This window comes from Rhinoraja longicauda, chromosome 11, assembly GCF_053455715.1.
Source record: "Rhinoraja longicauda isolate Sanriku21f chromosome 11, sRhiLon1.1, whole genome shotgun sequence".
NCBI lineage: Eukaryota > Metazoa > Chordata > Chondrichthyes > Rajiformes > Arhynchobatidae > Rhinoraja > Rhinoraja longicauda.
Genome location: NC_135963.1, coordinates 27,113,142 through 27,132,148, shown reverse-complemented (window position 1 = coordinate 27,132,148; position 19,007 = coordinate 27,113,142). Strand labels below are relative to the sequence as shown.

The 19,007-nt window shown below is 41.2% G+C and overlaps 1 protein-coding gene across 1 annotated transcript in view; it reads right to left on the bottom strand.

Annotated features, from left to right (window-relative positions):
* ttc39a (tetratricopeptide repeat domain 39A) overlaps positions 1-19,007 on the bottom strand; it is a 79,253-nt gene that overhangs the window by 23,374 nt on the left and 36,872 nt on the right. The window contains exons 6-10 of the mRNA XM_078407965.1: positions 17,930-17,994; positions 14,026-14,125; positions 11,178-11,243; positions 8,807-8,915; positions 74-141 (exon numbers count right to left, since the gene is read on the bottom strand). Coding sequence (XP_078264091.1) covers positions 74-141; positions 8,807-8,915; positions 11,178-11,243; positions 14,026-14,125; positions 17,930-17,994 — 408 coding nt within the window. The remainder of the gene's footprint in view (positions 1-73; positions 142-8,806; positions 8,916-11,177; positions 11,244-14,025; positions 14,126-17,929; positions 17,995-19,007) is intronic.

Genomic DNA, 19,007 nt, shown 5'->3' with positions numbered 1-19,007 from the left:
AAACAATAATCACACCAATGCTTAAATGAATATTATACAAATAAAATATTTCTGCCTTCCTTAGAAATCCTACCTTTGGATATCGTTTAAGAAAGGGCAACAGTAATCGTTGTGCATCATCAACATCACCTTCACCTGTGCCTGTTTAGAATTACAAGTCAGGATGTTAAGATATTAGTTTTACTTTTAAGATGAAATCTCAGCAACAAAATTAAATATGTTACATACTGGTTTCTATAGTCACATTTTTCATTAAAAAAATCTTCCATAAACGACAACCCTTTAACCTTCATAATAGTTGTTGGCTACTGTTGGGTAAAAACTAACTGCAAAGATCGAAGTATATCAAACTTCATAAACTTTTATAGAGGAAATACCATGTAGGATCTTACTGACTGACACAACTCCACTAGCCAAAATTTCGATCCACATCTCCTCACACCTGTTACTTGCTGTTCCAGATGTGAAGCACTGATCCAGATGTTCTATAGCCTTCTGGACTCCAGGGATGTGCTTGAGCAGCACAGGACCTGCAAAGTTATCCTAGTGCAATCCTATTCCTGAAATACTTTGGAAAGCTTCAACAGCTGGAACTGTCTTACAATTCTTCATTTGAAAGGGATTTCTAATAGTTAATATTTGAGACATTTAAAACAGTTCAAAATGAAGTGAATAGTTAAAATTAAAACCCTTTTTTAAAAATAAGCATAAATAATAACCATTAAACAGAAATGTTCTTAAAAAAAATTGTTGCTTTGTTATTCCACCTCTACAATCTTCATTGGAATTAACAGTTTTGGATCAGGTGCCAGATCTCTCCAGCCACATGATCCAAGAAATGAGATCCCAGTGGAACCACAGCAAATGAAGCTCTGGACTCTGTGATCAATGGGTATTCATTTACTAGGAAGTTGCAGGTAAAGGGCTTAAGGAAATTGCAGTGTTTAACAAGGTCATTGAGAAATTCAAAGATATGAGTCAAGAGTGTTATATGCACCGGATATGAACCGGAACAATGAAATGAATCTTACTTGCTGCAGCTTTACAGGCACATTAGATGCAACAATAACAATAAATAACAATACATTTTTAATTATTCTAACTAAAGTAGATCGTGATAAACCAGAGCAGTTGTAACATATAACAGTTGTTGTATATAGAGGCATTGTAGCATTGTGTTTGGGTTATACAGGGTGGTTCAAGAGACTGGAGGCTTTTCAGGCTCCTATAGCGCAGTGAGCAGACAGTGTAGCCAGCGTGGTGTGGGTCTTTGATGATAGTAGCTGCCTTCTTGAGGCAGTGCTTCCTATAGATCCCTTTGATTGTGGGGAGGACTGCGCAATGTCCACCACTTTCTGCAGCTTCTTTCATTCTTGAGCATTCAAATTTTCAAGCCAGGCTGTGACACGACCACTCAGTATGGTCTCCACCGTACATTGAAAGAAATTCAAGAGTATTCAACAACATGCCAAATCTCTTTCTGACATTTGAGGAAGTAGTATAAAAAATAAAGTGGATGAGCTTGAGGCTCAATTAGTCATGGGCAAGTATGATGTTGTAGGGATCACTGAGACATGGCTACAAGAGGACCAGGGCTGGGAACTGAATATTCAGGGGTACACAACGTATAGAAAAGACAGACAGCTGGGCAGAGGGGGTGGGGTTGCTCTGCTGGTAAGGAATGATATTCATTCCCTTGCAAGGGGTGACATAGAATCAGGAGATGTTGAATCAGTATGGATAGAAATGAGGAATTGTAAGGGTAAAAAGACCCTAATGGGAGTTATCTATAGGCCCCCAAACAGTAGCCTCGACATAGGGTGCAAGTTGAATCAGGAGATAAAATTGGCGTGTCACAAATGTAATGCTACGGTGGTTATGGGAGATTTCAACATGCAGGTAGACTGGGAAAATCAGGTTGGAAATGGACCCCAGGAAAGAGAGTTTGTAGAGTGCGTTCGAGATGGATTCTTAGAACAGCTTGTACTGGAGCCTACCAGGGAGAAGGCAATTCTGGATTTAGTGTTGTGTAATGATCCTGATCTGATAAGGGGACTAGAGGTAAAAGAGCCATTAGGAGGCAGTGATCACAACATGATAAGTTTTACTCTGCAAATGGAAAGGCAGAAGGGAAAATCGGAAGTGTCAGTATTACAGTATAGCAAAGGGGATTACAGAGGCATGAGGCGGGAGCTGGCCAAAATTGACTGGAAGGAGGCCCTAGCAGGGAAGACGGTAGAACAGCAATGGCAGGTATTCCTGGGAATAATGCAGAGGTTGCAGGATCAATTTATCCCAAAGAGGCGGAAAGACTCTAAGGGGAGTAAGAGACACCTGTGGCTGACGAGGGAAGTCAAGGACAGCATAAAAATTAAGGAGAGGAAGTATAACATAGCAAAGAAGAGTGGGAAGACAGAGGATTGGGACTCTTTTAAAGAGCAACAAAAGTTAACTAAAAAGGCAATACGGGGAGAAAAGATGAGGTACGAGGGTAAACTAGCCAATAATATAAAGGAGGATAGCAAAAGTTTTTTTAGGTACGTGAAGAGGAAAAAAATAGTCAAGGCAAATGTGGGTCCCTTGAAGACAGAAGCAGGGGAATTTATTATGGGGAACAAAGAAATGGCAGACGAGTTAAACCGTTACTTTGGATCTGTCTTCACTGAGGAAGATACACACAATCTCCCAAATGTTCTAGGGGCCGGAGAACCTAGGGTGATGGAGGAACTGAAGGAAATCCACATTAGGCAGGAAATGGTTTTGGGTAGACTGATGGGATAAATCCCCAGGGCCTGATGGTCTGCATCCCAGGGTACTTAAGGAGGTGGCTCTAGAAATAGTGGAAGCATTGGAGATCATTTTTCAATGTTCTATAGATTCAGGATCAGTTCCTGTGGATTGGAGGATAGCAAATGTTATCCCACTTTTTAAGAAAGGAGGGAGAGAGAAAACGGGTAATTATAGACCAGTTAGTCTGACATCAGTGGTGGGGAAGATGCTGGAGTCAATTATAAAAGACGAAATTGCTGAGCATTTGGATAGCATTTGGATCCATTCCGAGTCAGCATGGATTTACGAAGGGGAAATCATGCTTGACAAATCTACTGGAATTTTTTGAGGATGTAACTAGGAAAATTGACAGGGGAGAGTCGGTGGATGTGGTGTACCTCGACTTTCAGAAAGCCTTCGACAAGGTCCCACATAGGAGATTAGTGGGCAAAATTAGAGCACATGGTATTGGGGGTAGGGTACTGACATGGATAGAAAATTGGTTGACAGACAGAAAGCAAAGAGTGGGGATAAATGGGTCCCTTTCGGAATGGCAGGCAGTGACCAATGGGGTACCGCAAGGTTCGGTGCTGGGACCCCAGCTATTTACGATATACATTAATACATTAACGACAGGGGAGACCGAAGTCTGGAAGAGCCGTAGTGGTCGGTGACTCCATAGTCCGAGGGACGGACAGAAGATTCTGTGGCAGCAGGAGGGACTTGAGGATGGTCTGTTGCCTCCCTGGTGCCAGGGTTCAACACATCACAGACCGGCTTCAGAAAATCCTAGCGAGGGAAGGCGATCAACCTGAAGTCGTTGTGCACGTGGGCACGAATGACGTCGGGCGGAAGAGGAAGGAGGTGCTACAGCGGGAGTTTAGAGAGTTGGGAAAAACGCTGAGAAGTAGGACGTCGAAGGTAGTTATCTCTGGACTGCTACCGGTACCTCGTGCTGGTGAGGCCAGGAACAGAGAGATAGAGGGTATGAATTTATGGCTGAGGGACTGGTGCAGAGAGCAGGGATTTAGATTTCTGGACCACTGGGATCTCTTCTGGGATAGGGGTGACTTGTACAAAAGGGACGGGTTGCATCTTAACAGCAGGGGGACAAACATTCTGGCAGGCAGGTTTGCTAGTGTGACACCTGTGGCTTTAAACTAAGTAGTGGGGGGGAGGGGTTAACAAATTGTGAATATGAAGATGAGGTAAAAGGGAATACAGGAGATATTGCAAAAGACTCTCGGAAGAATGGGAACAGAAGTTCTAGAGCGGAAAAGAAATTAAGGGCAGGGCCAATTGTGAACGATGTGAGAGGGGAGGTAAATACAGAAGTTAAAGTGTTGTACTTAAATGCGCGTAGTATAAAAAATAAAGTGGATGAGCTTGAGGCTCAGTTAGTCATGGGCAAGTATGATGTTGTAGGGATCACTGAGACATGGCTACAAGAGGACCAGGGCTGGGAACTGAATATTCAGGGGTACACAACGTATAGAAAAGACAGACAGGTGGGCAGAGGGGGTGGGGTTGCTCTGATGGTAAGGAATGATATTCATTCCCTTGCAAGGGGTGACATAGAATCAGGAGATGTTGAATCAGTATGGATAGAAATGAGAAATTGTAAGGGTAAAAAGACCCTAATGGGAGTTATCTATAGGCCCCCAAACAGTAGCCTCGACTTAGGGTGCAAGTTAAATCAGGAGATAAAATTGGCGTGTCAAAAATGTAATGCTACGGTGGTTATGGGAGATTTCAACATGCAGGTAGACTGGGAAAATCAGGTTGGAAATGGACCCCAGGAAAGAGAGTTTGTAGAGTGCCTTCGAGATGGATTCTTAGAACAGCTTGTACTGGAGCCTACCAGGGAGAAGGCAATTCTGGATTTAGTGTTGTGTAATGATCCTGATCTGATAAGGGGACTAGAGGTAAAAGAGCCATTAGGAGGCAGTGATCACAACATGATAAGTTTTACTCTGCAAATGGAAAGGCAGAAGGGAAAATCGGAAGTGTCGGTATTGCAGTATAGCAAAGGGGATTACAGAGGCATGAGGCGGGAGCTGGCCAAAATTGATTGGAAGGAGGCCCTAGCAGGGAAGACGGTAGAACAGCAATGGCAGGTATTCCTGGGAATAATGCAGAGGTTGCAGGATCAATTTATTCCAAAGAGGTGGAAAGACTCTAAGGGGAGTAAGAGACACCTGTGGCTGACAAGGGAAGTCAGGGACAGCATAAAAATTAAGGAGAGGAAGTATAACATAGCAAAGAAGAGTGGGAAGACAGAGGATTGGGACTCTTTTAAAGAGCAACAAAAGTTAACTAAAAAGGCAATACGAGGAGAAAAGATGAGGTACGAGGGTAAACTAGCCAATAATATAAAGGAGGATAGCAAAAGTTTTTTTAGGTACGTGAAGAGGAAAAAAATAGTCAAGGCAAATGTGGGTCCCTTGAAGACAGAAGCAGGGGAATTTATTATGGGGAACAAAGAAATGGCAGACGAGTTAAACCGTTACTTTGGATCTGTCTTCACTGAGGAAGATACACACAATCTCCCAAATGTTCTAGGGGCTGGAGAACCTAGGGTGATGGAGGAACTGAAGGAAATCCACATTAGGCAGGAAATGGTTTTGGGTAGACTGATGGGACTGAAGGCTGATAAATCCCCAGGGCCTGATGGTCTGCATCCCAGAGTACTTAAGGAGGTGGCTCTAGAAATAGTGGAAGCATTGGAGATCATTTTTCAATGTTCTATAGATTCAGGATCAGTTCCTGTGGATTGGAGAATAGCAAATGTTATCCCACTTTTTAAGAAAGGAGGGAGAGAGAAAACGGGTAATTATAGACCAGTTAGTCTGACATCAGTGGTGGGGAAAATGCTGGAGTCAATTATAAAAGACGAAATTGCTGAGCATTTGGATAGCAGTAACGGGATCGTTCCGAGTCAGCATGGATTTACGAAGGGGAAATCATGCTTGACAAATCTACTGGAATTTTTTGAGGATGTAACTAGGAAAATTGACAAGGGAGAGTCAGTGGATGTGGTGTACCTCGACTTTCAGAAAGCCTTCGACAAGGTCCCACATAGGAGATTAGTGGGCAAAATTAGGGCACATGGTATTGGGGGTAGGGTACTGACATGGATAGAAAATTGGTTAACAGACAGAAAGCAAAGAGTGGGGATAAATGGGTCCCTTTCGGAATGGCAGGCAGTGACCAGTGGGGTACCGCAAGGTTCGGTGCTGGGACCCCAGCTATTTACGATATACATTAATGACTTAGACGAAGGGATTAAAAGTACCATTAGCAAATTTGCAGATGATACTAAGTTGGGGGGTAGTGTGAATTGTGAGGAAGATGCAATAAGGCTGCAGGGTGACCTGGACAGGTTGTGTGAGTGGGCGGATACATGGCAGATGCAGTTTAATGTAGATAAGTGTGAGGTTATTCACTTTGGAAGTAAGAATAGAAAGGCAGATTATTATCTGAATGGTGTCAAGTTAGGAGGAGGGGGAGTTCAACGAGATCTGGGTGTCCTAGTGCATCAGTCAATGAAAGGAAGCATGCAGGTACAGCAGGCAGTGAAGAAAGCCAATGGAATGTTGGCCTTCGTAACAAGAGGAGTTGAGTATAGGAGCAAAGAGGTCCTTCTACAGTTGTACCGGGCCCTGGTGAGACCGCACCTGGAGTACTGTGTGCAGTTTTGGTCTCCAAATTTGAGGAAGGATATTCTTGCTATGGAGGGCGTGCAGCGTAGGTTCACTAGATTAATTCCCGGAATGGCGGGACTGTCGTATGTTGAAAGGCTGGAGCGATTGGGCTTGTATACACTGGAATTTAGAAGGATGAGGGGGGATCTTATTGAAACATATAAGATAATTAGGGGATTGGACACATTAGAGGCAGATAACATGTTCCCAATGTTGGGGGAGTCCAGAACAAGGGGCCACAGTTTGAGAATAAGGGGTAGGCCATTTAGAACGGAGATGAGGAAGAACTTTTTCAGTCAGAGGGTGGTGAAGGTGTGGAATTCTCTGCCTCAGAAGGCAGTGGAGGCCAGTTCGTTGGATGCTTTCAAGAGAGAGCTGGATAGAGCTCTTAAGGATAGCGGAGTGAGGGGGTATGGGGAGAAGGCAGGAACGGGGTACTGATTGATAGTGATCAGCCATGATCGCATTGAATGGCGGTGCTGGCTCGAAGGGCTGAATGGCCTACTCCTGCACCTATTGTCTATTGTCTATTGTCTATTGACTTAGATGAAGGGATTAAAAGTACCATTAGCAAATTTGCAGATGATACTAAGCTGGGGGGTAGTGTGAATTGTGAGGAAGATGCAATAAGGCTGCAGGGTGACTTGGACAGGTTGTGTGAGTGGGCGGATACATGGCAGATGCAGTTTAATGTAGATAAGTGTGAGGTTATTCACTTTGGAAGTAAGAATAGAAAGGCAGATTATTATCTGAATGGTGTTAAGTTAGGAAGAGGGGATGTTCAACGAGATCTGGGTGTCCTAGTGCATCAGTCACTGAAAGGAAGCATGCAGGTACAACAGGCAGTGAAGAAAGCCAATGGAATGTTGGCTTTCATAACAAGAGGAGTTGAGTATAGGAGCAAAGAGGTCCTTCTACAGTTGTACCGGGCCCTGGTGAGACCGCACCTGGAGTACTGTGTGCAGTTTTGGTCTCCAAATTTGAGGAAGGATATTCTTGCTATTGAGGGCGTGCAGCGTAGGTTCACTAGGTTAATTCCCGGAATGGCGGGACTGTCGTATGTTGAAAGGCTGGAGCAATTAGGCTTGTATACACTGGAATTTAGAAGGATGAGGGGGGATCTTATTGAAACATATAAGATAATTAGGGGATTGGACACATTAGAGGCAGGAAACATGTTCCCAATGTTGGGGGAGTCCAGAACAAGGGGCCAAAGTTTAAGAATAAGGGGTAGGCCATTTAGAACGGAGATGAGGAAGAACTTTTTCAGTCAGAGAGTGGTGAAGGTGTGGAATTCTCTGCCTCAGAAGGCAGTGGAGGCCAGTTCGTTGGATGCTTTCAAGAGAGAGCTGGATAGAGCTCTTAAGGATAGCGGAGTGAGGGGGTATGGGGAAAAGGCAGGAACGGGGTACTGATTGAGAGTGATCAGCCATGATCGCATTGAATGGCGGTGCTGGCTCGAAGGGCTGAATGGCCTACTCCTGCACCTATTGTCTATTGTCTAGAGGCATTGGTGAGCTTTCTTTGTGATTTCATCAATATGCTGGGCCCAGGACAGATCGGAGATGTGTACCAATGGGAACTTGAAGCCGTGGACTCCCTCCACCTTCATACCGCAAATGAAGACAGGTGCGTGGTCTTTTCGGCTTTTCCTTCCTGAAGTAAACAATCAGCTCCTTGGACTTGCTAACATTGAGGGCAAGATTGTTGTTCTGGCCCCTGATTCATTGTTATCTGTCATGCATTCAACGACGGTGGTATTATATGGACATTTAAAGATTGTATTTGAACTCTATCTGGCTGCATAGTCATGGGTATAGAGAGAATAGCAAGACCATCTCTAAATGCCTTGGAGAAGATGGCAGCGTTACTTTGTAGAATCACAACAGTCTTTATTACGCGAGTACTCTCCATGACAAAGAGGGAGGAGCAATGCATTTCCAAGAAGAGATAATGAATTGGAAGGAAACAACGAAGTACTTTTATTCAAAATCTATCATGTGATTTGTGGAAAAACTACTAAACTTACTGAAAAGCTGGTTTGATATGAACATCAATTTTCTGAGCTACATTTTTTTTTTCTGAGTTATATTTCAAACTCCAAGTTGTTTTCTGAGCTTCCCTCCAGGACGTGCTCGATGTAGCTCAGAAGAAATATTCCTGACCAAAATGATACTTGAAAATTTTTCTTTTCTCCATTACTAAAATTTTCTTTCTCATTTAACTAAAACGTACCACTTTTGTGATAAATAAACATGATTACTAAAACTGAAAATTTGTAGAATTCTTTAAAAATAATTACACATAATAATCAAGGTACAAGCAGAACTCACCTAGTACAAAACTCATGAATGTGTGATAACATAGAAGCAGCATTGTACAAAGAAGAGCCCGAAGGTTTTCAGTGGACGCTCCTTCCTGTAGTTGTTCCAGACCGTATTCCTAAAGACGGCAGTCTCTTTAGTACAAGAGATTAAATTCTCAGCATTTCTAAACCAAATGAGTATTTTTTTGTTGAAGTGTTAAATGGTATTAGAGCTTTAATCAATTTATTTTTAGTTCAAATTTCAGTTTGTTATATGATGTACACCCACAGATATATTTTATCATATTATTAGTATTACTTTCTATGACCCTTTTGGCAACAATCCCAGTGGGTGTGAGAGATGGTTTCCCATGGAAACCATGGAAAGTTAATTTCCCATGGAAAGTTAATTTCAGCAAATTAAATATTTCAATCCATTTTATTTGAAATTATTCTCAGTTCCAAAAGGATGCAATATTTCAAAACATTTTACAGGATTTAATGTTTACCTATCTTAGGTTACATTCTAATAACCAATGAAAAAACTTCAAACATATTTCACTGCGTGTACACAAGTTTGAGATGCTCTGAAGTGCCATGAAAATGCAATTAGTCATAGACTGTGGAAACAGGCCCTTTGGCCTAACTTTCCCACACCGGCTAAAATGTCCCAGCTACACTAATCCCATCTGCCTATGTTTGCCCCATATCCCTCCAAACTTGTCCTATCCATGTACCTGTCTAACCGTTTCTTAAACGACGCCATAGTCCCTGCCTCAACAACCTCCTCTGGCAGCTTGTTCCATTCATCCACCACCTTTAGTGTGAAAAAGTTACCCCTCAGATTCCTTTAAAATCTTTTCCCCTTCACTTTAAACTTTTGTCCTCTGGTCCTCAATTTTCCTACTCTGGGCAAGAGACTGCATCTACTCAATCTATTCCTCTCATGATTTTATACACCTCTATAAGATCACACCTCATCCTCCTGCACTCCAAGGAATAGAGTCCCAGACTACTCAACCTCTCCCTATAACCCAGATCCTCAAGTCCTGGAAACATCCTCGTAAATCTTCTCTGTACCCTTTCCAGTTTGGCAAATTCTTTCCTCTAATGATGCCCAGAACTGAACACAATACTCTAAATGCAGTTCACCAATATCTTGTATAACTTCAACATGACCTCTCAACTTTACTCAAAACTCTGACTGATGAAAGCCAATGTGCCAAAAGCCTTTTTGACCACCCTACCTACTTGCAACTCCACCTTCAAGGAACTATGTTCCTGTACTCCTAGATTCCTCTGCTCCACAACACTCCCCAGAGCCCTACCATTCACTGTTTAGGTCCTGCCCATGTTAGACTTCCCAAAATACAACACATCACATTTCTGCCTTTCTTTCTTTTTAAATGAATCATCCGTAATTGTCAAACACAAATAATTAAATATCACTGGATGTACAAAGGTGGAGCAGTCTTAATTTTCATGTTTGTAAAAGCTCCCAAAAATCAGATGGTAAATATTGATATTCTGTTTGCAGAAGATTCTCTTTACCGAGTTAAAAATTACATGAAGCCAACCCAGTGTTAAACTCTCATTGAAGTAAATGTGACAGCTTTTCTAAGCTAGGATTTGAACAGAGAGTCCTTAGAGTTCACAGGACAGTGATGTACAAAAGTACTTAAAAGATTAAAAGTCTCATAGAGATAAACATAATGATGGTCCATCACCAAAATAAACGGTGAGTGAAAAAGCTGCTGACTCAGCAATGGAAATTAAACTGACATGACTTTCATTAATTGAAGACACAAGGGAGACTGCAGTTGCTGGAAACTGGAGCAATAAACAAACTACTGAGGGAACTTAACGTGTCAAGCAGCACATTTGGGAGCAATGGGAAGCCAGTATTTCAGGCCAAGACCCTGCAGCAGAGGGAAGATTGCCTGGGTAAAGAGGTAAAGAGGTGAGAGGGAGGGAGGGATGAGGCAGGAACTAATAGGCAATAGGTGAAACCAGGTGAGGAGGGAGATGATTGAAAGATAGTAAACTCTCAAAATGCAGAGAACAGCAGGTTTTTGAGACATACCATAGGTTTATCAGAACTTCTCTAACATAGTGTGAAAATGCCAATCCATTGTAAATGTACCCTATACGCAGCATAAAATAACCCAATTTACACCACACACTACATCACTGGTTCCTTCCCTGTCAGGTCAATCAGTCACTGATATGTCATTCCGTAACATTTTCAATGTACCTGCATGTCACTATACTTGTAAATTAGCTGACTTGACCTGATTTGAAACCTGGATTACATTTCTGAGCTGACACAGCAGTATTATACTACAAAATAAAACAAAACCTTTTCCATTTTAATCCAACCATTAACTATTTGTTCTTACCTTATTTCCAGAAAATCCAACAAATTCTAAAAGTCGAATAATCCTCGTTGGCAACAAAGATAGGGTCTAAAAAATGAATCAGAAAACTTTTTTACGTTAACCATTTGATATTAATATCAAGGAACAGAAATATATAGAGAAATTAAAACAGAATTTAAAATGCAGAATTTCAAAAATACACTCCAAATATGATGGCCCATACTAAGAAAATTGACAGCTTTCAGTTGTCCAATTGTCAATTCTCCTGGAATTGAATTGGCAACTAACATATAAAATGCTGAGCCAAAGATTGAGAAACAGAAAAACCAATGAAGCATGTGATATTAACGACTGCAGCTCTCCACAACATGGCAGGTGGTGGCAGCAACATGGACAATAGCAGGTGATTGATGATGAACAGTTGTACTTCCGGTGATTAGAAGGGCAAATCCACCTCCAATCAAAGATTGGTATCTTGTCTAAACTCCAGACAGCACACAACTGGCTGCAAATTATGGGAGGGAGGTTACAGTGAGCATGCTCCTCACTACTGTATGCAAATGTCAACAGACTGCCTGAATCTAGACCAAAGTTACTTCATTCCGCAGAAGGGAAACTTTGAGCATTCAGGTTCTCAAAATGTTCTTCTGCACACACATTTCTGTTGAGTAGCATTGTGGCGCAGCGAGAAAAGCTGATGCAGCAACCTGTGATTAATCCTGACATCCTGTGTGAAGCTTGCGCCCGAGCTTCACGAAGAGTCAAGACAAGTAGAGGAGATGATGGAGGTTCTAAATGGTAGATACATCCCTGGGATTTGAATGTGTACCCTAGGATGTTGCGGGGAAACTAGGGAAGAAAATGCTGGGCCTGTGGCAGAGATATTTGCATCATTGATAGCCACACACATGGTGCTAGAAGATTAAAAGGAGGCTCATTTTAGAAAAGCCAAGAATTACAGTCCGAGGAGCGAAACAACATCAGCGGTGGATAGGTTATTGGTGGGGATTTTATGAAATAGGATCTGCATGCACTTGGATACACAAGGACCGATTAGCGATAGTCAGCTTGGTTTTGAGCATGGAAAATCATGTTTCACAAATATGACTAAATTTATTAAAGTAGTCAGCTACAAGATTGATGAAGGCAGTGTGTTAGATGCAGTCTACAATAAACTTTAGCAAGGTCTTTAAAAAGCTGTCACACAGCAGGCTGGTCTGGATGGTTAGATCACATGGGATCCAGAGTAAACACTCCAAAGTTATAAAACTGGTTTAAATTACAAGGGGAGGTTTGTTGGACTGGGTCTTTTTCCTCTAGAGTGTGGGAGGCTGACAGATGGGGAAACTTTATCAGAAGGTGGTGTAATATGGAATAAACTGAAAGAGAAAGTGAAAGTGGTGGATACCATAGGATACAACGGGGGGACACAGTGGTGCAGCTGGTAGAGGCCGGGGTTTAATCCTGACCTTGGGTGCTGTTTGTGCAGAGTTTACACATTCTCTCTGTGACCGCGTGGGATTCCCCTGGATGCAACAGTTCCTCCCACATCCCAAAGATGTGTGGGTTTATAGGTTAACTGGCCTCTGTAAATTGCCCCTAATGAGTAGGGAATGGATGAGAAAGTGGGACAGCATAGAACTAGTGTGAACAGGTCACCGTGGACTCGGTGGGCTGAAGAGCCCGTTTCCATGCCTAACCCTCTAAACTAAACGCTAAATTATGACATTTAAAAAATACTTGGGCAAGCACATGGACAGGAAAAACTTGGAGGGTATGGATCAGACGCAGGCAAGTGGGATTAGTTTGGTTAGGCAACTTCATAGGCATGACTGAGATGGGTCGAAGGGCCTGTTTTCATGCTGAACAGCTATATGACTCTAAGTAGCAAATGTGGAAGGGATCACAGGGTTTGGGTGAGAGCATGTCAAGAAGCCATTAGGCGACCAAGAATCGTTGACAATGAGCTGGTTTAATACAGAGTAGAGCCCAAAGGATTATGTAAATTTATTACTTTTCAGGTTTCCCAATTTGAACCTATGCTTTCAAAATCCTGTTGTTCCAGGACAGTCTGATGACAGGTGCCTCTCGGACAAAGTGATCAAAAAAGTAGTTGATATTCTATGTATCCCAGATGCACAAAATCCCAAAGTAAACAGTCTTTTTTTTTTCAGAAACATTACATGACCCAGAAATGTAAAATGTAATAACAATGGTTTTCAATTGCAAAAAAACACTGAAAGAAAAATTAATGGGATTGAATTTCTGGGCAATTTAGCACGAAATTAAAAGAAGTTTCTTTAAAAGTTGTTTTGAGGATGAAAATATCAATAATAGTATTAAAAATATGTTCTTTCAACTCACAACCAAATTAATGACCATGTCCAATGATATAATTTCAATTCACTATTGTAGTTTTTTAAACTGCAGAATTTGATTATTGCAAGGATATAGCACAGTAACCCTCTGGCCCCAACCCAATCCAATTGGATTATTGGTGTTTTGGCAGAGAGGGTTATAAGAAACCGGAGTGCCAATGGGATGAGGTCGCCCTGTGCCAGTATTGCAAAATCATCAATCGAAAATTAGGTTACATGCGAGTGACACTGGGATGCAATTATGCTTCGTGCCTAATTTGAGCGGAGAACAAGTTCACCTCCAATCATCCTCAGATTGATCTCTCAGTTCTCACAGCCATTATTTACAATTACAACAATGGCAGAGAATTGGGAGCAGACAATTTATGTTTAAATATCAGATAATGTGGAGACTGGGGGAGGAAGACCAAACCAACTTGCTTAGAGAAAGGGCATGTCAGGGTGCTATAAATAGTATAGCACCCTAAATTTAGTAGATTGCCTTTACTCACCAGATTAAAAGCTCCAATTCCAAGTTGAACACCTCCTTCCAAATGGCTGTAATTCTCTCCTTTAGTGTAGCTGGATGACTGCACAATATTAAGAAGTTCCCTTTAAATAATTATAAAAAATAACCAAATCAGTATTTTTGGACAGAATGCACTGTAATTAAGCTTTTCTCATTGATAAAAACATATTTAATATTGTATCTGAGCTCTTTTTAAAAATGAAATATTGAAATTATTTGCAAAGACACAGTTCATTTATGAGACCCGATCAAGAATCAAGTGTTTTATTGTCACAAACACACAAACAATCACCCAGAAGACAAAAACAATCTCCAAGATGTACTAGAGGACAGAGGATCTAGGGGGGTAGAGGAACTGAAAGAAATTTGCATTACGTGAGAAATAGTATTGGGTGGATTGGTAGGACTGAAGGTTGATAAATCCCCAGGGTCTGCATCCCAGGGTACATAGGGAGGTGGCTCTAGAAATAGTGGATGCATTGGTGATCATTTTCCAACATTCGATAGATTCAGGATCAGTTCCTGTGGATTGGAGGATAGATAATGTTATCCCACTTTTCAAGAAAGGAGTGAGAGAGAAAACAGGGAATCGCAGACCAGTTAGCCTGACATCGGTGGTGGGGAAGATGCTGGAGTCAATTATTAAAGAGGTAATAACGGTGCATTTGGACAGCAGTAAAAGGATAAGTTCAAGTCAGCATGGATTTATGAAAGGGAAATCATGCTTGACTAATCTTCTGGAATTTTTTGAGGATGTGACAAGTAAAATGGATGAAGGGGAGCCAGTGGATGTAATGTATTTAGACTTTCAGAAAGCCTTTGATAAGGTCCCACACCGGAGATTGGTGAGCAAAATTAGAGCACATGGTATTGGGGGTAGGGTGTTGACACGGATAGAAAATTGGTTGGCCAACAGGAAGCAAAGAGTAGGACTAAACGGGTCCTTTTCAAAATGGCAGGCAGTGGCGAGTGGAGTGCCGCAAGCCTCGGTGTTGGGGCCGCAACGGTTTACCATATATATTAATGATTTGGATGAAGGAATTAGAAGTAACACTAGCAAGTTTGCGTTTGACACAAAGCTGAGTGGCAGTGTGAACTGCGAAGAGGATGTTAGGAGGTTGCAGGGTGACCTGGACAGGTTGAGTGAGTGGGCAGATGCATGACAGATGCAGTATAATATAGATAAATGTGAGGTTATCCACTTTGGCGGCAAAAACAAGGAGGCAATGGTGTCAGGTTAGGTAAAGGGGAAGTGCAGCGAGACCTGGGTGTCCTTGTACACCAGTCACTAAAAGTTGGCATGCAGGTACAGCAGGCAGTGAAGAAACCTAATGGCATGTTGGCCTTCAAACCGAGAGGATTTCAGTATAGGAGTAGATGTTCTGCAGTTATATGGGGCCCTGGTAAGACCACATCTGGAGTATTGTGTACAGTTTTGGTCTCCTAATTTGAGGAAGGACATCCTTGTAATTGAGGCAATGAAGCGTAGGTTCACGAAATTGATCCCTGGGATGGCGGGACTGTCATATGAGGAAAGATTGAAAAGACTAGGCTTGTATTCACTGGAGTTTAGAAGGATGAGAGGGGATCTTATAGAGACATAAAATTATAAAAGGACTGGAGAAGCAAGATGCAGGAATAATGTTCCCAATGTTGGGCAAGTCCAGAGCCAGGGGCCACAGTCTTAGAATAGACAATAGGTACAGGAGGAGGCCATTCAGCCCTTCGAGCCAGCACCACCATTCAATGTGATCATGGCTGATCATTCTCAATCAGTACCCCGTTCCTGCCTTCTCCCCAAACCCCTTCACTCTGCTATCCATAAGAGCTCTATCTAGCTCTCTCTTGAATGCATTCAGAGAATTGGCCTCCACTGCTTCTGAGGCAGTGAATTACACAGATTTACAACTCTGACTGAAAAAGTTTTTCCTCATCTCCGTTCTAAATGGCCTACCCCTTATTCTTAAACTGTGGCCCCTGGTTCTGGACTCCCCCAACATTGGGAACATGTTTCCTGCCTCTAAAGTGTCCAACCCCTTAATAATCATATGTTTCGATAAGATCCCCTCTCATCCTTCTAAATTAAAGTGTATACAAGCCTAGCCGCTCCAGTCTTTCAACATATGACAGTCCCGCCATTCCGGGAATTAACTTAGTAAACCTACGCTGCACGCCCTCGATAGCAAGAATATCCTTCCTCAAATTTGGAGACCAAAACTGCACACAGTACTCCAGGTGCGGTCTCACTAGGGCCCTGTACAATAAAGAGGCTCTAGAATAAAGAGGAGGCCATTTAAAACTGAGGTGAGAAGAAACTTTTTCACCCAGAGTTGTGAATTTGTGGAATTCTCTGCCACAGAGGGCAGTGGAGGACAAATCACTGGATGAATTTAAGAGAGAATTAGATGGAGCTTATGGGGCTAGCGGAATCAAGGGATACGGGGAGAAGTTGGGCACAGGTTACTGATTGTGGATGATCAGCCATGATCACAATGAATGGCAGTGCTGGCTCGAAGGGCTGAATGGCCTCCTCCTGCACCTATTTTCGATGTTTCTATGTCACAGATGGAACAATGAAATTCTTACTTGCAGCAGCACAACAGAATAAGTAAACATGGTTCACTGTAAACAATGTAATAAACGAGAGAGAAAAAAAGTTCAGTGTGTGTATATACACATACTCATTTATATCATGGATTAGTACGGAATGTGACTCCCAGATGGAGATTCTCATGAACAAACCCTCTCAACAAGATAAATAAGGTTTGCTTGTTTAATGAGGATTTTTATCTTTCAAAATTTAAAGAGATTTCATGTTTATCTGTATGTTGTTAATTTAATCAAAATGGAATTAACTTTCACAAACTAATAAACTATTGATTTATTAATTAACCCCAAGTCTAATCACAACAGTATTAGACAGAAATCTGAGCAGGGTTATGACTGCTCTATACAGTACAAATTTAAGAAAATGGAGGGAGATGGCTTGATTAGTAATTTTAAAGTGGTTTTAAATTAACATTTTCAAGAGATTTTTCATAAAAGTAATAGGGAAGCCTTCCAAGCGCAACTGTAGTTAATAATGTAATATAATGTAACTAATGGTTAATGGTGTCTGGAGGAATAATTTTGATTCAATATTGATCTTTTGTGCCTTCTCCAGCCTCCATGCTATGAGTTATTCTCTGCTGAAAATTGCAAACCAAGCATTTCCTTACAAGAGAGGCGGAAAATGATATGTCAATGCCAAGTTGCTGTAGAATGATTCTTAGTGACTTGGTAACATTATCAGAGGCTAGGGAGCAGAGTTCCCTTTTCCATGAAGCATTCATTTTTAAATGCATTGACTTTCATACATAGGTACAGCCTCCATGCAAACTGTCTAAAATGGAACAGTGCAGTTCAATTTAAGAATGTTTCAAATGTGATTAAGTAATTAAAGAGATAGGCCGACCAGCCTGTCAAGTCTACTTCACAATGAATTAGACCAGCTGGCTTCAATTTTATTTACTTATCTTATTTCCATGTTGCCTGGTAAAAATGTGTTACCCCTATTTTAAACATTCTACATGATCTAACCTACACTTTTTCAGGAGCAAGAATTCCAGAGACCCTGTGGTCTTTGTTGGAAATGTTTACTGACTGTAGTTCTAATTGGTTTAACTCTGATACCCAGACTGATGATCTTTATTTTAATTCCCATTCACTAACTTTTGATTCAAACAAAAAAATTCTCAAATGGTGAATAATGTTGGATAAAAATTGTACAAACAAGTTAGAGAGGGCAGCTCTTTTGCATTTAATAATTTTAATTAGTTATCCTCACACAAAGACAAAACACAGCAACAATGATCAGCCATTATCTTACAGAGCTCTGCCCAACTTACTTGTATGCCTGGTAACTATTTCTTACTTTGAGGCCACCTTTGATGAAGCTAATCATGTTCTCATCCTGGAAGAAAAACATTTGTTAAAGTAAATCTGCAGTACTGTATATGATTGGATAGTTAAGAAAGATAGGCTGAATGATTTGTTATTGGCAAAATGAAACTGCACACTTTTTATTTCTTTAGACACAGAGGTGGCATTTGCTGAGCTAACAACAAGCAGGAATGTTAAAACGTTTTAGGTCAGATTTTGTGGTTAGTGTCAACCACTGATACAATCTTCAGAAAAGGCCGGGAGCAATTCGAAGGCGAATACACAACTACAATACTTTCCATGTCATAATGGGATTATGAGAGATAACCAAAATAAATATCAGCCACAAAAAGAAGATCCTCAACACCAGCTAAGCCACCCTTCCTAACTGAACTGGGACGTCAAAAACTGCGTAAGAACCAAAATGCATTGTATATTTCAGAATGGTCGTGAGAGTTTCACAATTTAAAAAATTGAGAATCAAATTAAAGCCAAAACTTAAAAACTTGAAATAAAGCTCAAACTCTAACACACTTTAAAAGACTTCAAACCATCTCAAGATATTTTAAAAATATCTTCAATGTCTATATTAACAGTCAATTAAGAGGTTTTAGGGATTTTTGTTATAATTATTAGCAGTATTTCTAAAATCTTTTTTAAAAATAAAAACATTTACCCAAGGGTTCAAACCCATTCCCTTGCAGTTAACCACGGGTAAAGATCCGTTTTGCCTTTTCTTACTGGCACAGAAGTGATCAGGAGGTGCAAAGTATAAATGTAGACCATTTACCTCATATCCTCAATCATGCTCTCAATCCCAAAACGAAAACACAAATAGAGAGCAGTTATTTGCCTAGCAATATCATACTGTCACAAATCTCTGGGTGTCCACCTTTGTGTGAACATGTGTGGAAACCCAGAATTAGCTGTCAGTCAATGTGGAGCAAAATCAACAGTCCCACCTTTTCTCTGCAATATCAGAGTTATGAAAGGCATTATCAATCTTACCAATTATACAAAGTATGGATGAGGTTTTAAATTTAG